Source organism: Grus americana, chromosome 4, assembly GCF_028858705.1.
Source record: "Grus americana isolate bGruAme1 chromosome 4, bGruAme1.mat, whole genome shotgun sequence".
NCBI classification, from domain to species: Eukaryota; Metazoa; Chordata; class Aves; order Gruiformes; family Gruidae; genus Grus; species Grus americana.
Genome location: NC_072855.1, coordinates 76,856,434 through 76,878,626, shown reverse-complemented (window position 1 = coordinate 76,878,626; position 22,193 = coordinate 76,856,434). Strand labels below are relative to the sequence as shown.

The 22,193-nt window shown below is 40.7% G+C and overlaps 1 protein-coding gene across 6 annotated transcripts in view; it reads right to left on the bottom strand.

Moving 5' to 3' along the window:
* The window catches only part of TNIP3 (TNFAIP3 interacting protein 3), an 82,822-nt gene continuing 60,629 nt past the window's right edge, over positions 1-22,193 (bottom strand). For 5 of the 6 annotated variants that reach the window (XM_054823820.1, XM_054823817.1, XM_054823816.1 and 2 more), the window contains 3 exons: positions 17,271-17,415; positions 12,546-14,799; positions 1-613 (listed from right to left, as the gene is read on the bottom strand). In XM_054823820.1, the coding sequence (XP_054679795.1) occupies positions 17,297-17,415 (119 nt within the window). In that variant the 3' untranslated portion in view covers positions 1-613; positions 12,546-14,799; positions 17,271-17,296. The remainder of the gene's footprint in view (positions 614-12,545; positions 14,800-17,270; positions 17,416-22,193) is intronic. The other variant, XM_054823819.1, reaches the window with a different exon arrangement.

The following is a 22,193-nucleotide window of genomic DNA, read 5'->3' as shown; positions in this document are numbered from 1 at the left end:
AGGCCTAAGTTCTTGTTATATTCCTATCCTCAAAGAATAGTTGTTTGAGATCTGTCACTGCAAAGTGTTTATTCAAGCCACTATTTTCGATCACAGTATTACACACACAATGGAGCAACAAATTCTTTCCTTGGCAACAATAATCAGCTGTTCAAAAATGGTACTTAAAACTAAACACTAACTTTTTTGTTGCATTTAATGCTTCATGTGCTCTAAACTTCAGCTATATACACAGCTTCTGCATACATGTGGATAAATAGAACATTCTGCTCCTCATAAAACCTCAGTGCCAAAGGAGTAATTACAATTTTTAAGGCCAATTTGAGGACTCTAAGTACTCACCTGCAAAATACAAAAGATTGCAACTTATGTGGGAGAAAACTGGAACTGATTTGAAGAACTGATGTTGGATTTATCCGACAACAAGTGACCGAGGAGGATTTGCCTTCACATAGGACACACAAGGGGAGTCTTTAGTGTCCTAATTCCTTTCAGGCCACTGAAAAATCCACAGCATCAATCTCCTGCTCCTCGTCTTCTCCTTCCTCCCTCAAGGTGAAGACCAGCCTTTGATATACTCAGCTCCCATTTCAAGACTGAGACTTCTTCCCTTCTGGTTACCAACGACAAGGAGAAAAAAAAAATATTACAAACTCTACTCAGCAGAAGCACCCAAATCACTCTCATGACAACATTTTTCCCTTTGGACTTTCCCAGAAGATCCAAAACCAAGTGTAGCACAAAGATGCTCAGAATTCTTAGCATTTTTGTACATCTACGGCATATAATGTTGCTGTGTGCAGTAGGTATGGCGCTCTCTTGCTGGAATAGCCTAGAATAAGTGTTGGCTCATGTCACTGAGTGTATTTAATCAGCAGACACCCACGATTCCTAGGAAATCGGAATATGCAATTTACTTAATAGACAGAAAACGCTGAGGAGCAAAAGGTAAATTTGTCAGTCATTGACCAGATGACACCATTGCTGGGACAATCTGAAATATACTGGAGCTAAGATTTGATTCTCTGTAACTACTGATAAGGACCATCGAGGAAATGAACTCTTAACCCTTCTCCTCTGAGGAGCCCCAGGTTTCAATTTTATCCATTTTCACACTCTGCTCTACAGGCTGTAACAATATAAAAAGAGGTTAAATTAAGCATGGTGCAATGTCTGGCTACTGTAAAACTACAACTAGCTGTCACACAGCACTTAAAGTATACATCCAGCTATGTTAACTCCCATATGCTCCTTTTTTCTTTTCCAAGTGTATGTACCCAATAGCATCCACCAATTAGCAGTGATGTTTTGTGTGCTGGCATTCACTTATACAGAGTGGAAAAGAGCTCCAGGCAACAACAGAGTGGGATGGTGAGCTATGAAATGGTTCTTCTAAAGGCATTATTGCAGGGAAGCTTATTCTACATGATTTAGAATAAAAGATCATCTGACTGTTTTTTGTCTCACAAAATCCAGAAATCCCATGGTACAAGGCAGTAGGTCTGCTTCATGTTGTCTGAAACTAGAGGCTGTTTGGTATCAACACATTTTTGTTGGTTGGTGGAGCTTAAAATAAGTCTGATAGCAAGCGAGTCAAATTCAGCTTTACATTGCCCCCAGGACATCCCTGGTGCCATCAGGACGGCTACGTTGTGTTATGGAGAACGAAGGTAGGCTGCAATGACTTGACCGTCTCATTAGAAAGTGAAATTAGTGATATCCATTCATTTTGCTTTCCACGAAGAACGTGGCTTATTACTACCTCACGCTGCCATGGAGCAGGGGCCAAATCTCATCAGTGCTCGTACCACCCATGTTGAAGATAAGCATAATGTCCTCATAGCTGGAGTGTTTACATTGCGCTCTGATGTATTAGTGTAGTTGTTTGATTACATGAGTAACAAATGTGCTTCTAAAAATGTGTTTTTAAAAGCTTTTGAGGCACAAACCTGAGAGGTGACGTGCATACCAAACTAGTGCAGTTGCGGTGGCAATGGCATGTAGCTGGACCTCTGAATTCATGGATTATGTCTTTCAAAAACCTCCACAGACTAAGACACACTTAATTCTGCTTTCTTTGCCACACTCCAAAGTTTCATCAGCAGTCTTTAAACTATGTTTAAGGTTGAATACTTTTCTTTCTTACATCCCCATTGTACATTTTTTTTTCCTCTAAACTATTAAGCAAGTTTTCTGGTGCTTTGATTTTATATAGGTTTAATAACTAAGGGGTGTAATTATTATTATTAAATATGGGAAGCATACTAAGGGACAGAAAGATTTGAGGGAATGAATGCTAAAACAGTTCTGCTAAAACAAGTCAGCAACAAGAAAATTAAAACATCAATGAAAGCTTCAAGCACTTCTAGCTGTAAAAATACATTTCCTTTTTCCACATCTTTAACATCAAACGTCTCCTGTTAAAAGCAAGCGCTTGGGAAGCCAGGCTTGCTCAATTCAACCCCATATGTGAAACAATCCAATAAAAACGAGGTCTATGTCCTATTTTCTCAGCTTCTGCAGCAGCCTGCTGGAGCTTTATCCCTCAAACAAGAGCTCCATCTGGTGGACTTTCCCAAAACATCAAAGCATCCGTCCAGCCCTCCCGGGGCCAAATTCAGGTGCCCCAACAATACATGGGAATTTCAGCCATAACTTACTTTGGGGATTGATTTTGGTCCTCAGGGCCAAACACAGAGTGACAAACCCCTCCAACGAGAATTGGCACAACCAGCTGTCTGGCATCAGTACTTTGCCGCAGAGTTGGTCTTGCTTTGGTCCACCCTGACTGTGTGTTCAAAGAACTAACCGAAAGCTCACCCTGCCTGGTTGTCCAGCTCTCACAGAGGAACGTCGTAACCAGATTTGTGTCAGAGTCTCTGACAATAACCTATGGAGTTCTCTTAAATTCATTTTCCAATGTCAAGCCTTACAATATCCCTGTGCAACCAGTATCATGGTGTTTACTGATGGAGAAAACAAAACAAAGGAGACTAAAGGCTACTTCAGTTTCAGCACTCAACACCCTCTGAGACAGACATCTCTGGGGGTCCTATTTGGCCATAGCTGCCCGTACTGAAGGGCGTAAGCCTCCCGTTGCCCAGTACCATATCTGCAGATGTTTTGGATACCCAGTGGCATCCCAGATGGCACTAGGTGACTGTCTTTAGGCAACAAAACAAGGTGGGACTTGTTTCTGGTTGCACAGCAAACCAGTGACAGAAGCCCAAATCCCCCAGCACCTTCTCCAGCTACTGCACCCGGCTGCATCAGTGCAAGACAGCACAGCTCAGGAACAACAACGTTTCCAAGTTTGCACTTTAAGATGTTACCATAGTTTTTAATCCTCTTTTATTAAACACCGGATCCTGTTAAAGATATTTTGCTGAATCTAAGTAGGACATCTATTTCAAAGATCTGTAATTGCTTCCCGTCTCAAGTGAATAGATGATAAAGACCAATGCAAAAGATTTAAAGTTAATTGTAATAAATTGCATTGGCCAGGAAAGCAAAATTTAAAAAAACCACAAGATCAAAATGATATAGAACACAATTATGCAAAGCTTAAAACCCAACATTTTATATAACAGCAGAAATTTGTCTCTGACTACAGAATACAGCATGTGGGAACAGACGTAACTTGTTTGCCTTCAGAAGCACTCGCTGTATTGTCTCTGGTAGGAGCCTCCACAAATTGGGCAGGGTAGCAGGACTCATATAGCTATGTGAATGGCTTGCACATCATCTCAGATGTGCATGTGCAGTCAACAAGCCTGACTAGTTTGTTTGTTGTTTCATAGTATTCATATGTTGTGAGGATCAAAAGGCACAACAGAGACACTTTATTTACAATTTCCTTGTAGCTAAGCACATCCGAGCTATTCAAAAGAAGTTACTTGCAACTCTCGATAAATGCAAGGACTGCTTGTCAGAAGATGGGCAATTAACAGAAAGATGCAAGAAGAGAACTGAATGTTTGTGTGTGGTCCTCAGGAAAGCCCATGGGAGAGCTTGCCTCAAGACATTAAGAAATTTGTGCAGATGAGCTTACTACCAAAGCCATAAGGGCCAAGGAGGAATTGACGGGATACATTTATTTAATCTTTCCTCTCATTTTTACAACACCAGCTGGAGGAACACAGGGAGTCAACTAAATCAGGGAGTCAGAGTGGAAAGAGCGCCACTGAACTAAGTGGCGGGAAATACTTTTGGGCGATTACTATTCCAAATGGAATTGTTTGCTTAAAGATAATGATTTTTCTCAGCACCGGCTTTAAGGTTTTTCATACGAGCCAATGAAATATTTTCCAACCCCAGTTTCTTCTCCCAGCCCTCCACACAGAACCAGCATTTATTGTCTGTAAACACCACAACCTGCTGTGCCGGAAGGCTCTGAGGAATGTTACTAAGATCACTGCTTAAAAAAACCTCTTACACTCAACACAGGAAACATGCAGGCAAAAATTGCACAAGCCCCGAGTTTCTTACGGGGAATCTACTTTTTCCTGGGGCCCACGCGTAGCTCTTTTCTTCCTCTTTTGCTAATGTTTCTGGGGATAATCAGAATCCAAACTTGGAAAAGGAGGTCCCTGTGGCAAACATGTACCCCCTGGGAGAGGAAAGTATTCCATCATATTGTACACACAGTATGCGCACGGTGCTAACTAGCTAACACAGCCAGAGAGAGCAAAGCCATGCAATGCCTTCGCATACAACCAACAGTTGATGCTACCAATTGTCCCAAGGGTAAGACCTGAAAAATAAGGACATCCCCTACCTGGCAATAATCCCAGCGTTGCTGAGAGAACAGGTTTTTCAAGGGTTCAGGGTCGCTTTCTAAGATTTGTGAGTGTTGGCTCAGCAAGGAGAAAGGGAAAAGAAATAGCATTTTAAAACCAAGCAAAAGCCAAATAGGAAATGCACAGCTTAGAAACCACTCATTTTTCCCATCACCATCATAATCTTTGAAAGCAAGATAAGATGCAGCACATTTGTTTTCAAATGATATTTTACTCCTATTAGGAAAGAAATGGGATGATGGAGAATTAAAGAGGGAGACTGCATTAGCACTAGCTACAGCTTAGCCACAGCAACGCAATGCCACTTCAGTAAAGGTCTGGCACTATGCAGACAAGGGAGCATCTTCAGGTGCTGCTTATTGCATCCCACTTTTCCAGAGAAGATAGCGTGGTTTCTCTGTGAAATCATCAAGATGATGATGACCATGTCCACAGAAATCCCACTGCCAAATCAAGGGAAGATCAGCGTCAAAGCACTTCAGCTGCACTAACTTCAGCCTGGCATCAATTATGACATTTCAGTTTATTTTCTATATTAGCTGCCAGCCCATCAACTCATTTATCATACACTAATATGTAACGTTCTCCTGCTTTATTGATGACACTACAGATTTCCTCTGAATTGGCCTGGCTCTGGATTAGAAATGTTCTACATTTATGTGCTTGTTCCCTCTAGAGTCAATAAAGCTTCCTCCCAGTGTATAGTCACACATGCAGTTGTTTCAAGAATTTTATGATCTCCAAAGCAGAGATGAGTCTGTACAGCAATGACTATGTTTTGATACCCTTATTCAAAGTTCCCACTGATGAAAACAGACACATTGGACTCCATCCTCTGGAACAAGTCCTGATTTTTATGTATACATACCTGAATGTGCACATGTATTACTGACATTTTATGTTCTTATTTTACTGTTCTGCTGACATACAATTTCATCAACGCACGACTATCAAAAATACAAAAGCCTCAGTTTCCTAAATAGAGGAATGCACCAGGCTTAATTTTATACATGAGGTTGCACTATTTTGGTGTGTGCTCCCCTCGTGATACCTCTTCAGAGCACTGAATAAAGATGAAGATTTCTTTCAGGGAAACATTACTCAACTGGAAACACTGGAAAACCAACCTGTCATGTTACATGAGTGTAACCCTGTGTAACCCTGCCTTGTGTTATATGACCATAAAGATTGATCACTCTTACCCACCTATCTGCCTTCTACAGCTTTATCAGTCAGGCTTCTGAAAGACAGCAGTTCCTAAACAAAATGAAGAGTATGAAACAAAATACTCTTACGGAAAGAATACATAGATTAGTAAAATGTCCGTATTGTCTGCAACATAACCACTCAGGCAGAAGTTGATCGCATGCCTAATGCTGCAAAATTCAGGTCATGCACACTGTAATATCAAGAAAAACATCACACTAATGGCATAATTGTCTGAGTGCCCACAGTGCCTAACATGCACATCCCACATTTATTCATTGTGGCCTGCCTCTCTCCCTCAGAACAATCTCACCAGCCTGCAGGACCAGGGACGGAGATCAAACAGGCAGCATGGCCCTGGGTCACTGAAGCTGGGTGTCCTAGGGACGGGTTGCACCTGGCTGAGGTCCTGTGTGGATTCTCCAATGCTAATAAGCCCAGAGTTCATGCTGAGATTTCCTTGAGCTAAGAGGTTCTCCTGTCTCCTACCTGCCCACCTTGAGGAAGCTAAAACCCTTGAGACCTGCTGGCTTTCTATCAAATTTGACTGACGCTGGCAAATATGACATTTCACAGATGTTGCAAAGTCACTGGGAAGGTCTGGCAAACACATGTATGCACACTCAGCCAGCACAGCTTCATAAACACTGCTCTGTAAGAAACCAGGTAAAGAGCATAGACCTGTTCCGCCTGGTTCCCTTCCCCTCCATGCAAGGGTAAGGCAGGGTCGTACCTGTGTTTGGGAACTCCTAAAAATAATTCACTCCCTGTAAAGAAGAGCTTGTGCCTTGCACAATGGAAACTAGCTCTGTGATGTGACAGAATGGCCCAGGAAGCCTTTGGGGAAGCCAATTTTTATACTGTACTTTCTCACTACAAAGGAAAGGTATTTTTTGAGGCTTATCTAAAATTATGTAATTTCAGACAAATCCAGCCTTCCTCTTGGCTGTGTGCACAGCTTTGCTGGAGAGGCACTGACCTTCTCCCTCCTGCTGAAACACCACAAGCCACTGGGTGAAGGGGGCCGAGGAGAGGAGAAGTGTCCGCTGCCCATCACCACTCCAGCAACGCTCACAGAGGTGCACCACAAGCTTTTCTGCAGCCTGCGGGCAGAGAGGAGACTGTAATTTAGTTCCGGAGGCCCCTCATCCCGAAAGGAAAAACAGAAGTCAAACAACAGTATGCTTTTGTGAGCGGGACAGACTGCTTTGGAGCCCAATTAAACTGTTCTAGTAAACTCAAAGTACTCTTATAAAAGAGTAAATAAAAATCAATGGAAATGCACTTTTCCCTCACCAGCATATAAACAGAAAGCTGGCGCTGAGAAAGCAAGCACAGTGGCAGGGAGCGGACTCTGCCAGTCTTGAATACAACGCATCATTAACACAGGCAAAGCTTCTCAGCCTGGGAAGACTTAAAAATTAGAGCCTGGTGAAGCTTGAACTCCAGGTTAAAAAGGAATCTTCATTTTCTCTTACTGCAACGCTTTCCCCTGGGGACACAGCATACTGACTCTTGTTATGTGGCCAGGTTAAAAGTTTTTGCAATCCTGTAGATTTCTCTCCTAGAGGAAATATGTACATTTATATATTTTGCCCTCACACTCCAACCTTTGTAACTAACACTTATTTTCTATGTGTATAATATAAACATGCAAGTACTCACGTGAGCACAAACTGGGATGTGTTCACGTGTGTATGAATGTCACCACCTGCGCGTACAGTCCTTAGATCACCTGGAAGAACTTGAGTTATCTACACACATTTATCCTATAGAGCAAGGAAAACCCATGCAGCTTAGCAAAGCCAGAATCAGCCTGGCTCTGCAGAGCCCCACCACATTTCTGTGGACTTCAGAGGCAGGAAGTCTGCAGAATTTCAGGGAATCATCTGTAGAAGTTTAAAGTAGCCTGAAGAATTTAATGGAAATTTAGATGCCTGCAACTGAAATGTAGTATTTTTGAGAACGATTGACCAAGATGAACAATATCCACTTAGTAGTCATGAAATACCGTGTCAGTGTGACGCCCTGCTAGCATACATAAATCAAGGTGCAATGTCTGTATCGTTTTCTTCTCAGATGAAGAAAGGCTTACAGTCTCCATAAGATTAAGCTGTTCTAAAACAAAATGAAATACTGCTTGTAAACAGTAGTGATGTTTACGTACAGAAATTAAACAAAATTGGGTGGAATAAGCTGAATGAATCAGAACAAACAAGAAACTCGTAAGGGATGTTCCTTTCTTATTAATATTCTCCCCCTCCCTTGTACTACTCAGAGGGTTTTTTGTTTGCCTTTCCCACGTCTCTTATCTGTGCTTTCAGATACAGAGCACCTCACAACATGCTATAGCTTGAATGTTTGCATTCATCAAAGCAAAAATTTCTATTAATAAGAATTCAATTATTTCAAAAAGTTTCCTGGCAGTACAGCACCACCTTTCTAAGTTCACTTCCAATGGGAATTTTACTTTCCATAAACCTTGTTTGACTCATAAAATACAAATAGACGGTTTGCTGTGACTCCAAAGTAAAGGACTTCAGAGCAACGAGCATGAAATGTGGAGCCTGTCACAAGCATCTGTGGAACAGTAGGAAGTCATGGTAAGCTTGTGAATAGTAGCACTGTCTAAGGCTCCCCATGGGAATACTATTAAATTAACAGCACATTCAGATTAATTGCTGCTTTTTTTTTTTCCTGGGGATTTTTTTTTTCAGTTGCCCAACAGGTATCTTGTAATGCAGAATTGTGATTCACAGAAGTCACCTTGTAACCCAGTGGGTTTGATTTGGTGGTGAGGTTTTCTGGTTTTGCAGCTTTTTCTTAGCTGAGTTTCAAAGTCTTGAGCTATTAATTTATCAGACAGAAATAGAAAAGCAGCTACAGTGCTCTGACCCAACCACACCCAAATCCTCAGGGAAGTCAAATGTCTCTTCAGAAGCCATGAACAGTGAGATAACAACATCACACACACACTTTGAATTTTAATTGTCACTATTAAGGATTAGGAGCAATCCCTGTGAGCAACCAATTTTGCTGGTATTACTGAGCCGGACTCAAGCCTGCTTTTAGCCAACTGTAATGCAATATTCATGCCTCAAACTTAATTTTAGCAGGTTCCATTCCCTTCCAGAGCAAGTACATCACTGGAGGATCCAAGTCCCCTGTTTTGTATCCCCACCATCACTAACTCTTGACCACAGGGAAATCGTAACAGGGAATAAAGTAATCCCTCCTTTGCTATTGCCGATGTAAGAGAACATTGTTATACCAGTTCATAAGTGATGAACTTTTTTCCTGTATGGCCATAATGTTCCTTCCTAAAAGAAAGCTGAAAATAAGGGGAGACTGATTTCCCCTTCAAAGCTGTTTTGGTGTCCCAACAGGTCATTTATGCAGAAATAATTTTATTTGAAATATCCTGCTCTTTGGTGTCGATGACCATGTTTTTCTGGTATCATTGCTAGTCCTTCTGTTCAGCACAACTAGGATTGTTTCTTCTGACATTTTATTTCTACAGATTCCAGGTTGGACTATAACTACAAAGGACAGGCTGCAGATTTGGCATTGTAGAGAAAGACTGAAAAAGAAGAGGAATTACAAAAAGAACAGCTCTATCTATCTTCAGAAAAGTGCAGCTCTTTCCCAACTTTTAGCGCAGGGAAACAATCTGGCTGGTGCTTTATGCCTAGCCTTAAGTAACATTTTAAGTGACTGCTATATTTAGTCAAAGAGATAGCTTGTTTTGTGAATAACTTGCAGAGGATCTATGCGAGCTCTAGAGGGTAATGCCACTGCCTTAAATCGATTAACTTGGGGTTTACATGACCAAAAGCTGAGATACAGGATGCCTGAACACAGTAAGGCACAAAATGAAAACTTCCTCCAAGAAAATGATAACATCTCCTTCTCTGTTCTGAACTAAACTAAATAATTAAATGAAAGAAACCAATCTGATGAAAATGCCAACAAAGAAGCTTTACCGTTCGTCAAAGCTGTAATTTCTCTCAATCAGGTCATGCAATACAAACACGAGCAGCATACATCCTGCTTTCACTCCATGAAATTTCCCTTCTCCAAATCCTCTCCCTTGGCCACGGGAAGAGCCCCAGACCCCCTCCTTGGTCTGATACCTCCCATTAGACCAACAAATTTGCAATGTACAGTCCCAGTATTCCAAGATCCTAACTCCTACAGCAATCAACAGATTGTATCAGGAACCGTGCCCCATCACGTACCCTACCTGCCTGCCCTCGTTGCCCTCAGCCCTGCTCTCGCCACAACTAGCCTATTTCACAGTCGGTGGCCAGTGTGGACCCTTTGCTGTCGCATAAGCAGCCCTTGAACAGGAAGCACCTGGGTGTTCCCCATTTATAGGGCAGGTGGAAGCGAGGCTGTTGCTGCCGTCAGTGAAAACACAGCATTAGCCAGCATCCTGGCTCCTGGTGGGAAAGCGTTTTATTAATCAAAAAAATACTTTCCACCCTGTGGTGTCTTGCAGACCTTTAAACTTGCATCTGCAAAAATCAGAGAAATTCTTCTGTCATTCTCACAACCAAGTTAAAATACAGAAATCATTTTTAAAACTTGAGGATTCCTTTAAACAAGAGAGAACTTCAATCTGATTTGAAATACTCTAAGCTGAGAAGGTTTATTATTTGGACAAGAAATCTAATATTGATGCAGTAAAAGATAAAAAACTAGTGAACAGATTCAAAGAGGAAAGTAATGTGATTCAGGATTTTGCTTGTAATCTAAGAAATCATCCTCATCTGTGATATCTAGCTTTCCTATTCTAGGATAGCGTAGGTGTGTATTTGGGGCACCCAATGTGCTTTGCCTACAGCATTGTCATGAAACCACTTCCTCTTGTATCCAGAGTGTCTGAGGCAATTAAAACAGCTCCTAGCTTTTATCAGCAATTTCAAAGTATCAATTTTTCCTTCCTGAAACAAATGACAGCCTGAGACTAAGGAGGGATGCTGTTTAGTGATTTATAAAGACAGACAATTTATCACCAATGAAATCTTCGTATCATGCCACACATTATCTATGCATAAGAGTAGAAAGAAACATCTACAGAAACAGAATGTAATAAGCATTGACATGACTGCCACCAATAGCACGTCAGGCCTTCAGAAGAAAAAGACAATTTTGAAACAATATACTTTTTCGTCAAGGCACAGAGCTTAAAATACCTGGGAAGTAAAACAGTGGTGAATCAAAACAAAAAACTTCAAGTCAGCAAAATGCTGGTGTCACATCTGCTAGCTCCACCAAAAAAAAAAAAAAATTCCCTAAAGACCCCCAAGCTTTTAAGTACCTCATTTGTGTTAATGACTCCATGAGTTCAAATGTGCTCCCATTTTAAGGCTGGATAATTACTGTTATGGTAATCAAAACATCATTTAGTGAATCCAGCATATCATGTTAAAAATAATGTAAAATAATATTGTAAGCAGATAACTTAACTTGATATATGAAGACTTGCTCTCATTCATAGAAATGAAAATTTCTCCACAATAGTTAATATCTAACACTACAATCAAATGGAAAAAGTTCCGTTTAGAAGAAAAGTCTACAGAAACCCATGCCAAAACATACATAAAATATTCTCTAGAATCTGTAATTTAATAAAATTTTGTGTGTCTATTAGATATCATAACTCGCCATTCAGAATCTGTACAAACTTGTGTTAACACACTTGCTCCCACCAGAAGTAACAAGGCTTTCCAAGGGCTGATTGCAATCCATGCCTAGACACACCCCCATCATTTTAACACGCGAAGTAATATCAGCTTCATTTTGGGCCGTTTCCTTATCACACACCTAAAAGTTCACCACCTTGTAAGCATTTTTAATATGGCAGTCGAGTCCTTGTAACATGGTCATGCAGGGATACACGTCAAACACTCCTGATACATCTTGCCTGGCGGGCACACTAGCCAGCAGCGATGGAAGACACACTGGTCTTTCTGCTAGACAAGTGAAAACATCCCCTTTAAACTGCTGAAAAGTTTTGACAGAAAAATCACTTTATGCTTGTCTTGTTTTCCCAAGCCACCGTGAGAGAGGAAATTGGCAGGCACAAACCGCGGGTGTAGCTCATTACTGCTGTTACAGCTTCAGTTATTCACGTAAGTGCCTGGTCTGGTATGAAAAGGAAGTTACTCTCTGTATCTGAATTGTTTCTCCTGCAATGTGCACAGCAATTCCAGTATTCCCAAACCCTGAGCAGTTCCTCAGAGAAAAGGAGGGGAAAAAGAAAAGGCCTTTCACAAACACATTTACAGCCCTTACTGTTAAATTGGTCCACTCACTATTGATACACAAAAAATATCGGAGAAAGCTAAACAGAAAGAATCAGATGGAAAATTTGGCAGGTGTTTGGAAAATAAAATACGTAACAGAGATTGGGAAAAGCAGGTTCTTTAAAAGGCCAGAGGAAGAACTGGGAGTGCTGATACCCAGTTTCAGCAAAGCTTGAAGGAAAAATGCCTTTTATGAGTACTATGGTTGATTTTAACTAAAATAACTCACCCCCTCAAACTTGTCTGGGTCACTGTAGAAAGCATATCCTTTTGGGGTGTTTGAGTCTGATCATGCTGATTCAAATAGATGACAGCACCTGCATTTGGGAAACATACATCATTACAAGAAAATTAAGAGGAAAATCAACTGTACAGGCATTTTATATGCATTTTAAAAGATACAAATTCTCTATCATATAATAAAAGGAATACCCCACACTTCAGGTGATTAGGATCTGTGTGAGTCAAGGTTTACAGTCTTGCACCCAAGGCGGCCAAACATTAAAAGCCTGTGACTAAACAGAAGGGGGGGAAATAGCCCTGCAAACTCTATTTTCTTACTGTGAACGGCTCGCGTTGAATCATCCGCTTGGGCCAGATAATGCTTGCACAAGCTGTCAGATAATGAGTTAAGCGCCACAAATGGAAGGCACAAACCTTCGCCGTTAGTTGGGGAAAATAGTAGAAATTAATGAAATGGGGGTTTGTTGCCTCCCACACCAACCACACAGAAGCTTGTCTGTTTTGAGGATTCACGATGTCTTTGAGTGTGGGGTGCTCTGCCCACAGTACTGGTCACCTGCTGAGAGCTTGCATTGAATTAGGTTACATTATAATTGGATTTTCCGAAGGCATCGCATTAGCATTTTCCATGATCTCACCCTTATTAGCCAAATCACTAATCAGGAGTAGTGCAGTTATATTGTTTGCTGGTTAAACTATCCGCTGCTATAGTGTCTGTAAGCCAGCTCCAAATTCATGCAGAGATAAAAACTCCTATCTCTCTAACAGAGACTCGGAAGTTCATTTTGTAGCTAATGTTGCAGTCAGACTCTAATTTTCACTACTTCATGAAAAAGCAATTTCTCTCTAGAGGCTGGTTTGCTTGGTGCTTTGCTCATGTTCTTCCTGAGTTGGTATTCTGTTAGGGGTGTTGTTTCTTTGACCAGTGTATGCAAAAGCAGCATCGCTGTAAAGCATAACAGTAGAAAAATCCTTTCCCATGCACTGTTCCCCATTGTGTCCAAAATGAAATGCTGAACATATTTAATCCTGTAAGGTTATTATTTTAATGCACTGGTCTTTGTATATTGATGGGAATGCAAATACCTGTTCTAAAAGCAGAAATGACACACGCAGGAGATCTCTAATGACCCTGTCTTTGCACAGCTCAAAAAAGCTGTTTCTGTGGGAACTTAAACTCGTATCAACTACTTCTGAGCTATACGGAAAGTACACAGGACATCTCCTGTGGCCTTATGTTGCAAAAATCTCAGTTCGTTCTTTCAGGTAGGATCCCAGCAGGTTGGGTACCTGTATCCCAACAGCTGCCCTCTTAAAAGCCTGAAGGGAAGAGACATTCTTGCAAGTAGATTAACAAGTAATGTTTGCTGAACATCCATTCACCCCAATTTTCTGAAAAAAATTCATGGTCTAAATACAATTCCATTTAAAAAGCCAGGTTTTATTCTCAGGTTAGAGATTACACAACGATGTTCAGATTCATTACAAGAATCGTTTGGAAATATAAAGCCATTTTTGTTAAGAAGTTAAACCCATTCAATATTTATACTAAAATTCTTCTGATAAAAGTAAGTACACACAGAAGAAACTGTGATTATGTTTTTCATATAATTCTGGAGCCAAAACAAAAGGAGAGCTGGCCTTGACTCAAAAAGGGGAGTAGACATCTTCTACCTGGCCCGGCATCAGCGGTACCCTGCTTGCAATTACACAAATATGTTAAAACAGTGAAGAAGATTTCCTTTTTATCAAACAATCAGGAAAAAAGAGTACAGAATTCAAGATGGCGTATCAACAAATCATTCCCTGGAATCAAATAAAAAAAGACGATAATTCTCAAACAAAAAATATCACACTATTGGGCTTATAAGCTCTTGAATTCAAACCAGATGTGACTGCCTCTGAATCCCCAGCAATAGCTGCATCTTTTCTCATAAGGCTTTTTAACAGATTCTCATAGGCAGCACAAACAGCATCTTCAGAACAAAGGGCAATAAGGCTTCCTAGCAGAGTTTAACTGAATCGTGAGGATCACTAGCCTGTATGATCTGCTTTTCTATTGTCCTCACGAGGATTTCACCAGGCATAAATAACATGCACTGAAGAGATAAGGAGCTAGGGGCAAAAAAACCCCAGAACAAAACAGACTAATGAAGTTGCAAGACTAGCTTGCTGCCTTTGGTCTATACTTCTCCAGGTCACGTGCTGTCAGCGATGGGCTCCCTTCTCTGAGGATGAATCTGCAAAAATAAATCAAGACAAATTATTTTGACATTGAGAAATACAACTCACTTATGATTAATTTCCCTCTATTTTGTTACACATAGGTACACATCCCCAGAGCCAATACTTTGCAGCATTACAAGTCTGTAATCAAACCAATACAAATGGCAGTAAGTGTGAAGAAGCAGAAGAGGGCAGGGATATCATGTAGTGCACCAGTAGCCTGCCTCTTTCTCAGCTTTCATCTAGTCCTGATTGTTGATACAGAGCAAACAGTAGGGTCTAATAACCTAAAGCCCCCATGTAAAATCTTTCTAGACCTCTAAAAAGAACAGCTGACATTCAGCAGTGCTCATAGGTATACATTAGCACTTAGGTGCACCCAAGAGAGTAGGTATGACAGAGCAAAGAATTAGGTAGTAGCACCTACAGCTAAAGAGGTGTCTGTGGTTCAAAGATGTGTTAGATAGTAACTCACTTGAGTTAGGAAAACCAAATAAAACTGAAGAAAGAAAATAAACTATTGCCAATGTAACACATACTTCCTTCCTGAAGTTTCAAAAGATTCTGGAAATGCTGTAACACGTCGCTAGTAGCACACACACAAGTGCACACAGTATTTTGCTTACAAGAGAAACATTAAGAGTCAAATATTTCCAGCAGGGTTTTGAATTTGCCTAGGAGAATTGCTCTGCAGCTGCTACACAGAAACACCATCATTCACTTCCAAACCCACAGTGTTGATGATATCCAAATGTACATGAAAGAAAACTTGATCCAAAAGGTCCACATTTGTAGCAAGCAGCAGTACCATGAATCATCAATTTTAGTGCCATCTTTTCCTTACAGGTAGTATCAGAGCTGAAATTCATGTTATTTGTTCACAAAAGCCAGGAAGAGCAACAATTAACAGACTGGTTCTTTGTGCAAGAAAGATAAATATAAGTATTTGCGTGTTCATTTCATGTAAACAGACACCTATAACAACAAAGAGGGTCAAACAAAACTTTTCTAACAAGAAATGTGCTTCCAAGCTTCACATTAAATATTAGTATTCATATAACAATACAATTTGGAAAAAAAAAAAAAAAAGAAGAGAGGACTTGGATATTCAAACACCTCAGGCAGCTATACAGTGGGGTTGTCCTTCAATTATTTTTTTCCTTCCCAGTCCCGAGTCCCACTGGGACACACTGAGGTCACCCTCCTTATGCCAAGACGCTTTTGGCTCCTGGTGCAAACCAGCAGATACCATGGTATTGCAGGCACGGTCTGCCAGAGAAGAAAGGCAAACATATAACATGTAGCTCCCAAAACTGAAGAGTCTCTCTCATCTACGACAGCATTAACCATTCAGAAAACCTTCTGGATATTTCACAGTAGGAGCAGGCTTCAGAGCCCAGCACAGAGGACTTTTACACTTAAACCACATACAAACAGGCAAAGGGAGGTGGAGTCCCTATAATGAGGACAGGTAGCACTTAGCTGCTACTTTAACAAGCAAATGGCATGGAAGGAAGTTTTACATCACTTCCTAAGATGATCAATGAGGAGCTAAGGATATTTCCAGAAAGCAGATGGATGCTTCATCAGGTTACCAAGAAAGAGAACTGTTTAATGAAAACAGCCGCCACATCACCTATCACCAGAAGACCACCATCGACGCCCCCTCTCAGGCAAGTTTCCTTAAATGCCTTGATTCCTCCCTATGTTTCATTCTCAAAGGAAAAAAAATGCCAGCATGTGTGAAGCCATTTAACATCTAACAGGTACTGAATGATAAATCCTGATATGTTGTTTCATAGAAATAAAATTATCAAATCACACAGCTGTTTAAATTACATATCCCATTTGTCCTCACATGAGACTTTTCTGACTGGTATTCTCAAAGACTACAACATGCTCTGTGATTTTTAGCTTAAGATAACTTTTAAAAGCAGTGTCTTTTTTAAAAGGCAATTTCTCATGTTCCGAAGTCAGAAATTAAAGGTGTGCTAATGGCCTTTCTGTTACATTGCAGTAGCAGAAATCAAGTTGTATCAGTAAAAATCCTGAAAATAATCACATTTTCATTCCCAGTGGGGATGGCAGGCTGGTAATTAAATCTGTCTTGACTAGTTGGGAGCACTGATAATTTCTAACATAATGTATACACTGAGGACAGGCTAATACCAAAAATGTTTAGGGTCTGGGATTTTTGCCAGGAAAAATAAGATGTCAGTTAATTGACTTTTTTTCTGTCTGGTTTTCATTGAAGATCTCCACAAATCCATTTTTCAGATTTTCATTCCCCCCTGCCCCTTCCCTACAGATGTCATTATTTTCAGTGGAAAACCCCACACTTCTCCCTCCTCTTCTTCTAATTAGCTGTAATTATAACAACATTATAGCCGCAAAGTAGGTACCTTGAGGGCAAAAATCTGGAAAGCAGCAGAGTGTGGAAGGAAACAAAGAGATGCTATTATACTGAAAGTAAGCATACACGTACTTCTTCATGTGCTCATCTGGGCATCCTTAGGGCTTTGCAGGTTGATTTCTGCTTTCCCTAGGCGTGCCAAGACGAGGTGGTAACCAGCTGTTCTCTCTACTGAGAGGTAGGTGAAGGGCTACATTTCGGCTTCTCCCTGTGCCTACTATAAATGGATCCAAAATAAAAATGTACAGTTTAGGTCAAAGAAATCTGGTAGTTACATTTGATGTTCTGAAGGGGTAAATGGGGTTCTTAAATACATGTACCAAGAATCTTTCTGTCAAGAAAACAAATACAGTGAGATTAACTTTGGAAGTGAAAAAGGGAATACATGCCAGCGGTTGTGGCATGCAAAAGGGTTCTTGCTCTGAGTAGGCTTTGAGCAATAAACCTCTTTTCCAGAGAATATTTCATTAAAAAACTGGGTTCAGGGAAAATCTCCAAAATCAATCTTTTTTTCAACTGTCTTTTCAATTTTGCACAGTTGGAAAAGGAAGTCAACACTGCATGCCAAATAAAGCGACATTAAGTACACTTGCTGGAAATCTTTCTGCCTTGCTCCTTTAAAAGAAAAAAAACCAGAACAACAGAAAACCAGCCACCAAGAACAAAAAGATCAGAAACCATTTCCAGGAATGCTGAGTGACAGAGCACGAAGACACTTAGGAGCTAATGTCCCTCCAAAGGCAGCATTGCTCGTCAAACAAGGCTAAGCTGGAAGAATTTAAGCACAATTTAGGACCAGGTTTTCTGCACAACAAAGTACCTGAGGAGGGACCAGCCCAGAGGCAGGCAGGAAGAGTTATTCTCTTAGAAATACATCGCCAGTGCAGTGAGACATCTCATCCCATCATCTTCTGTAATCTCTGCCTGCCTCCCATCACTTACCTTTCCACATTGCCTTTCTCTCTTTATTGCGACCTTCAAGGAAACACCTTTGCTTTTTTGGAAGCCTGATGATTTCCCCTAATCCTGCTTTGCAGACAGGTGGTTGCCTTGGGAGGACTCATGGGCGGTCTTTCCCTAGCAGGCTGGTCTGCATTGCAGGCCAACTACGGAGCACAGTTGGACACAAAACGTTCCATCACTTCACCCTGCCTGCTTTCAGCTGGAGTATTTCACGTTTGGGAAGATTTGGAGAAGAAATACTTATGTTCACAGACAAGCTGAATTCTGGTATGAGTTATCTGAGTTTTTAAGCAGTTTAACAAGAGGTACAACATGGAACTTGCTGGATACAAATGGGAAGAAAATGCTAGTAAAATCAAACCAATAAACCCGAATTCAGCCCACACCCTCCTATTTGCAAACCGCCTGTTGAATATTTCTGGCTTCAGTTTGGATCCCAGTGGTGGTGTGGAAAACTGAACTCTTGATGAGAATGCAGCACGAAAGAGCAGGAGGAGAGGAACTGTGTTAAACCCTCACCTTCCTGTGGCTCTGCAGACATACAGATGGCAGACAACTACATCCTGCAGTGCAGCCTGGCATGAAAACACCCCAAACCACAGCCATGCCTTTAGTACCTGTTGCACTGGGAATGTGCAAGACTGTGGAATACATCAACTCACTAAACACATCGTCAAGGACAGAATTTTTTTCCCATCCTTTTTTCAAAAATTATATTTTATGTGGTTAGTAATTCTTCACTGTCCCATGCAACCCCTGGCAAGTTAAAGTTGTTTCCATGCTTACCAACAGAGAGGTTGTGGTTTTTAACCTGTGAAGCCTACTAAAACCATGTCCAGGGTCCCAAAGCCAGAGGGGCCTGCATAGTTCTTTCTTAACTTCTAAGTAAACTCCCTAAAGCCACAGACGTATTTTTTAAAAACCAATTGAGTGGCTTTATGCAGCCAGGGGGATCATCAGCTTCTGGTTAAAGGAGGCAATTAAACAATAACTGGGGGAAACTGGACAAATAAAAAAATTATAAAATAACTTAAATCTTGATTACTGAATCAAAAATATAAAGGAAGCTCGAGTCTTATCCACAGAATCCTTTCCTGTATGCCAGAATGTCTACATACAGGCAGTAGTTTTTATTTGACAGCTGGAGAGGGAGGACATGTAGTGATAGGGCAAGGGGTAATGGGCTTAAGCTGAAGGAGGGGAGATTTAGATTAGATATTAGGAAGAAATTCTTCCCTGTGAGGGTGGTGAGGCACTGGAACAGGTTGCCCAGAGAAGCTGTGGATGCCCCATCCCTGGCAGTGTCCAAGGCCAGGCTGGATGGGGCTTTGGGCAACCTGGTCTAGTGGAGGGTGTCCCTGCCCATGACAGGGGGGTTGGAACTAGATGGGCTTTGAGGGTCCCTTCCAATCCAAACCATTCTATGATTCCATGATTTTACTTACTGAGGTGTACATAGAAGTAAAAATGTTAAGTAAATGTAATCAAAACACACATACCAGGATTGCTAGTTGTGTTTGCTCACCTCCATGTATTCATACACACACACTCCTACCATCACATATCCATGCCCTACATGAACCCAAGGGCATGCTGATGTGATTTCAAGGCTGAGCACTGGTCTCTCAAGCTGCAGCAGCCAACCTGTAGCAACTCTGGGAATAACTGTCTCTCTCTACAGAGCAACTTCAGCCTTATGTACCACAAGGGCTACAAGACCCTTCTCCTCATCCAGATTCTTGTTTGGTCCACAGATACTTAGCTGTAAAACATAGATCACTGAAACCAACTCCTTATGCTCTTTTCAGTAGGATGACATCCTTAAATAGCCCCTAGATACTCTAGCTGCAACATACAGACACACACAGATTACTTCACCAACAAGCAGTGTAGGGTAGCTCTGAGGTGTTTCAGTCAAAGAATGAAGGACTCCTCAGCACATCGTTGAACCTCACTTAACTGATAAATGTCTGGGGAAAGAGGGAGCTGATGTAGCCCTCATTAAGTAACAAGCGGTGTTCACTACTTCAAACTCTGAACAGACACATAAGGTTTTTGCACAAAGCCATACTTCATAGCTGTAATCTTAGCAGCTCCCTTTAGCTTTGCGCTCTTCATAAAACTAAATTGCAAGGATTTCATTTAGATAATTACCATTGTCTTGCTACTGTGGAACATCTCTTGTTCATTCTCATTTTGGAAGGAAAGGCTTTATGGAAAAAAGAACAGGGTTTTGAGGTTTTTTGGGGTTGTTTTTTCCTCATTTTGCCCCCCTATTCCTCTCATCCTTCCTGTATTCTGATGAAGTTATTTCCAGGCTAATTAGAAAGGGCTCAAATCAAAAAGTGCCAGATCCAAACCATCACACTATCGTGAAAGTTCAGTGCTTGAGGCAACATTGCTCCTCAGACTTGTGCATAAGTGATCCTCTGCCAACTACTAAAACATAGATCTGTGGGGAAAACAACAGATTGGAGTAGAAACTTTGGAAAATTGGATAAATACAATTGATCAAGTTTTTGTAGCAGATTTTTAAAAAATTTTTAAAATATTTCAGTGATTACCCTATTTCTGAGAATATGGGCAAAGAGGTGTTTCTTACAAAAAGTAAAAAGACAAACTAGGCTTCACAGAGGCAGCAGTCCTTTAAGATAACCTTCTTTGAATATGGAAGCAGCTAAGAAAAGTGGTGCCAGTCAGGAAAAAAGTACAGATATGGTTAGGTGACAAGCAGAAAACATGAGATTAGAGCTGGTTACAGAAGGACCTGGAGAATGTAAGTCAAGTGTCAAAGCACCTGGGTGCAAATAACTTCCTCCGTCACAAAGGAGGGGAGAGAGGGAGGAAAACACAATCTAGGTACACCTATCCAAAACTGCAGAAAAAATTCCTCCTTGGTGAAAATATGCCTTTGCAGTCCCAATGACATTATAGCAAACTAGTTAGAGTTGATGTAGAGACTCTCCTAGATTTCAGATATCTTTAAAGCAGGCTTTTTTTGATGGTATATCATAAAAAAAATTAAAAAATCAATTTCCTAATTCATTTCACTTGTGTTCAACTTTAAAGTTACAACCTGTGATCTGTATCTTGTAATTATTCCTTAAGAAAAAATACTCAGTGTCAAAGGAAAATTTGTTCAGTTAAGGAAAACTTAAGGGTTTTCCCTAGAAACATCCATCTACTGAAATACCATTCCTAAAGGAAATCGTCTCGTGCCTAAAAGTTGCTGCACTGCTGTTTTGTTTTTCTATAATGAAGCCCTGTCTCAGAAGAGATAAGATTTATTGGTCAGTTGATCACCAAATGAGGAAATGTAAGATGAGAAATGAGACTCGGGAATGCTGTAACCATTGTAATTAGCACTCGTACAAAATAGAAGACAAACTGGAACATCAAGAATACTTTCATCACGTATTCTTGGAGTTTCTATCTTTGAAACCTTTCTCAAAACACGTTCAGATTTAATATAGATGACTATATATAATACATAAATCCAGCGCCTTTTAATTGATAGTAGAAGTTGGACTTCTCTGTGATCAATGGCTAATAAAATAATCTTTGTTTTATCAGCAAAGATGAAAAGAATAAGAGCCCTGAAGATGTTAAAACAGACATCCTAAACAATGCTATGATGGGACTCATTGAGAATTCCTCTTTACAGGGACTGAAGAAAAAAGAGAAGGGAAAAGTCTCGAAGTGTCTTACTGTCCCATCGCGGGGGAGGTATTTGGATGTTCTGGACAAGGAAGAGTAATAGAAAGACAGAGCACAGATTTTAAAAAAGTTTTTTCAGGGAGCCAAGTCATATAATCATGCAGGGTAAAAGAGGAACTCTCTTTCTTCAGATCCCCTAAGAGTACTGCCCTGGACCACAGCTCTGGTTGGTGGCCAGACTTGTTTCATTCACTGTTACAAACATCCTCCCTGTATCCTCTGGTGCAGTAAATCACTTTGAGTTTAAGTGGGAGGAACTACAAAATTAATCTCCTGTTCTCTCTTGCAGTCACAACACTACTTTCCCTATGACCA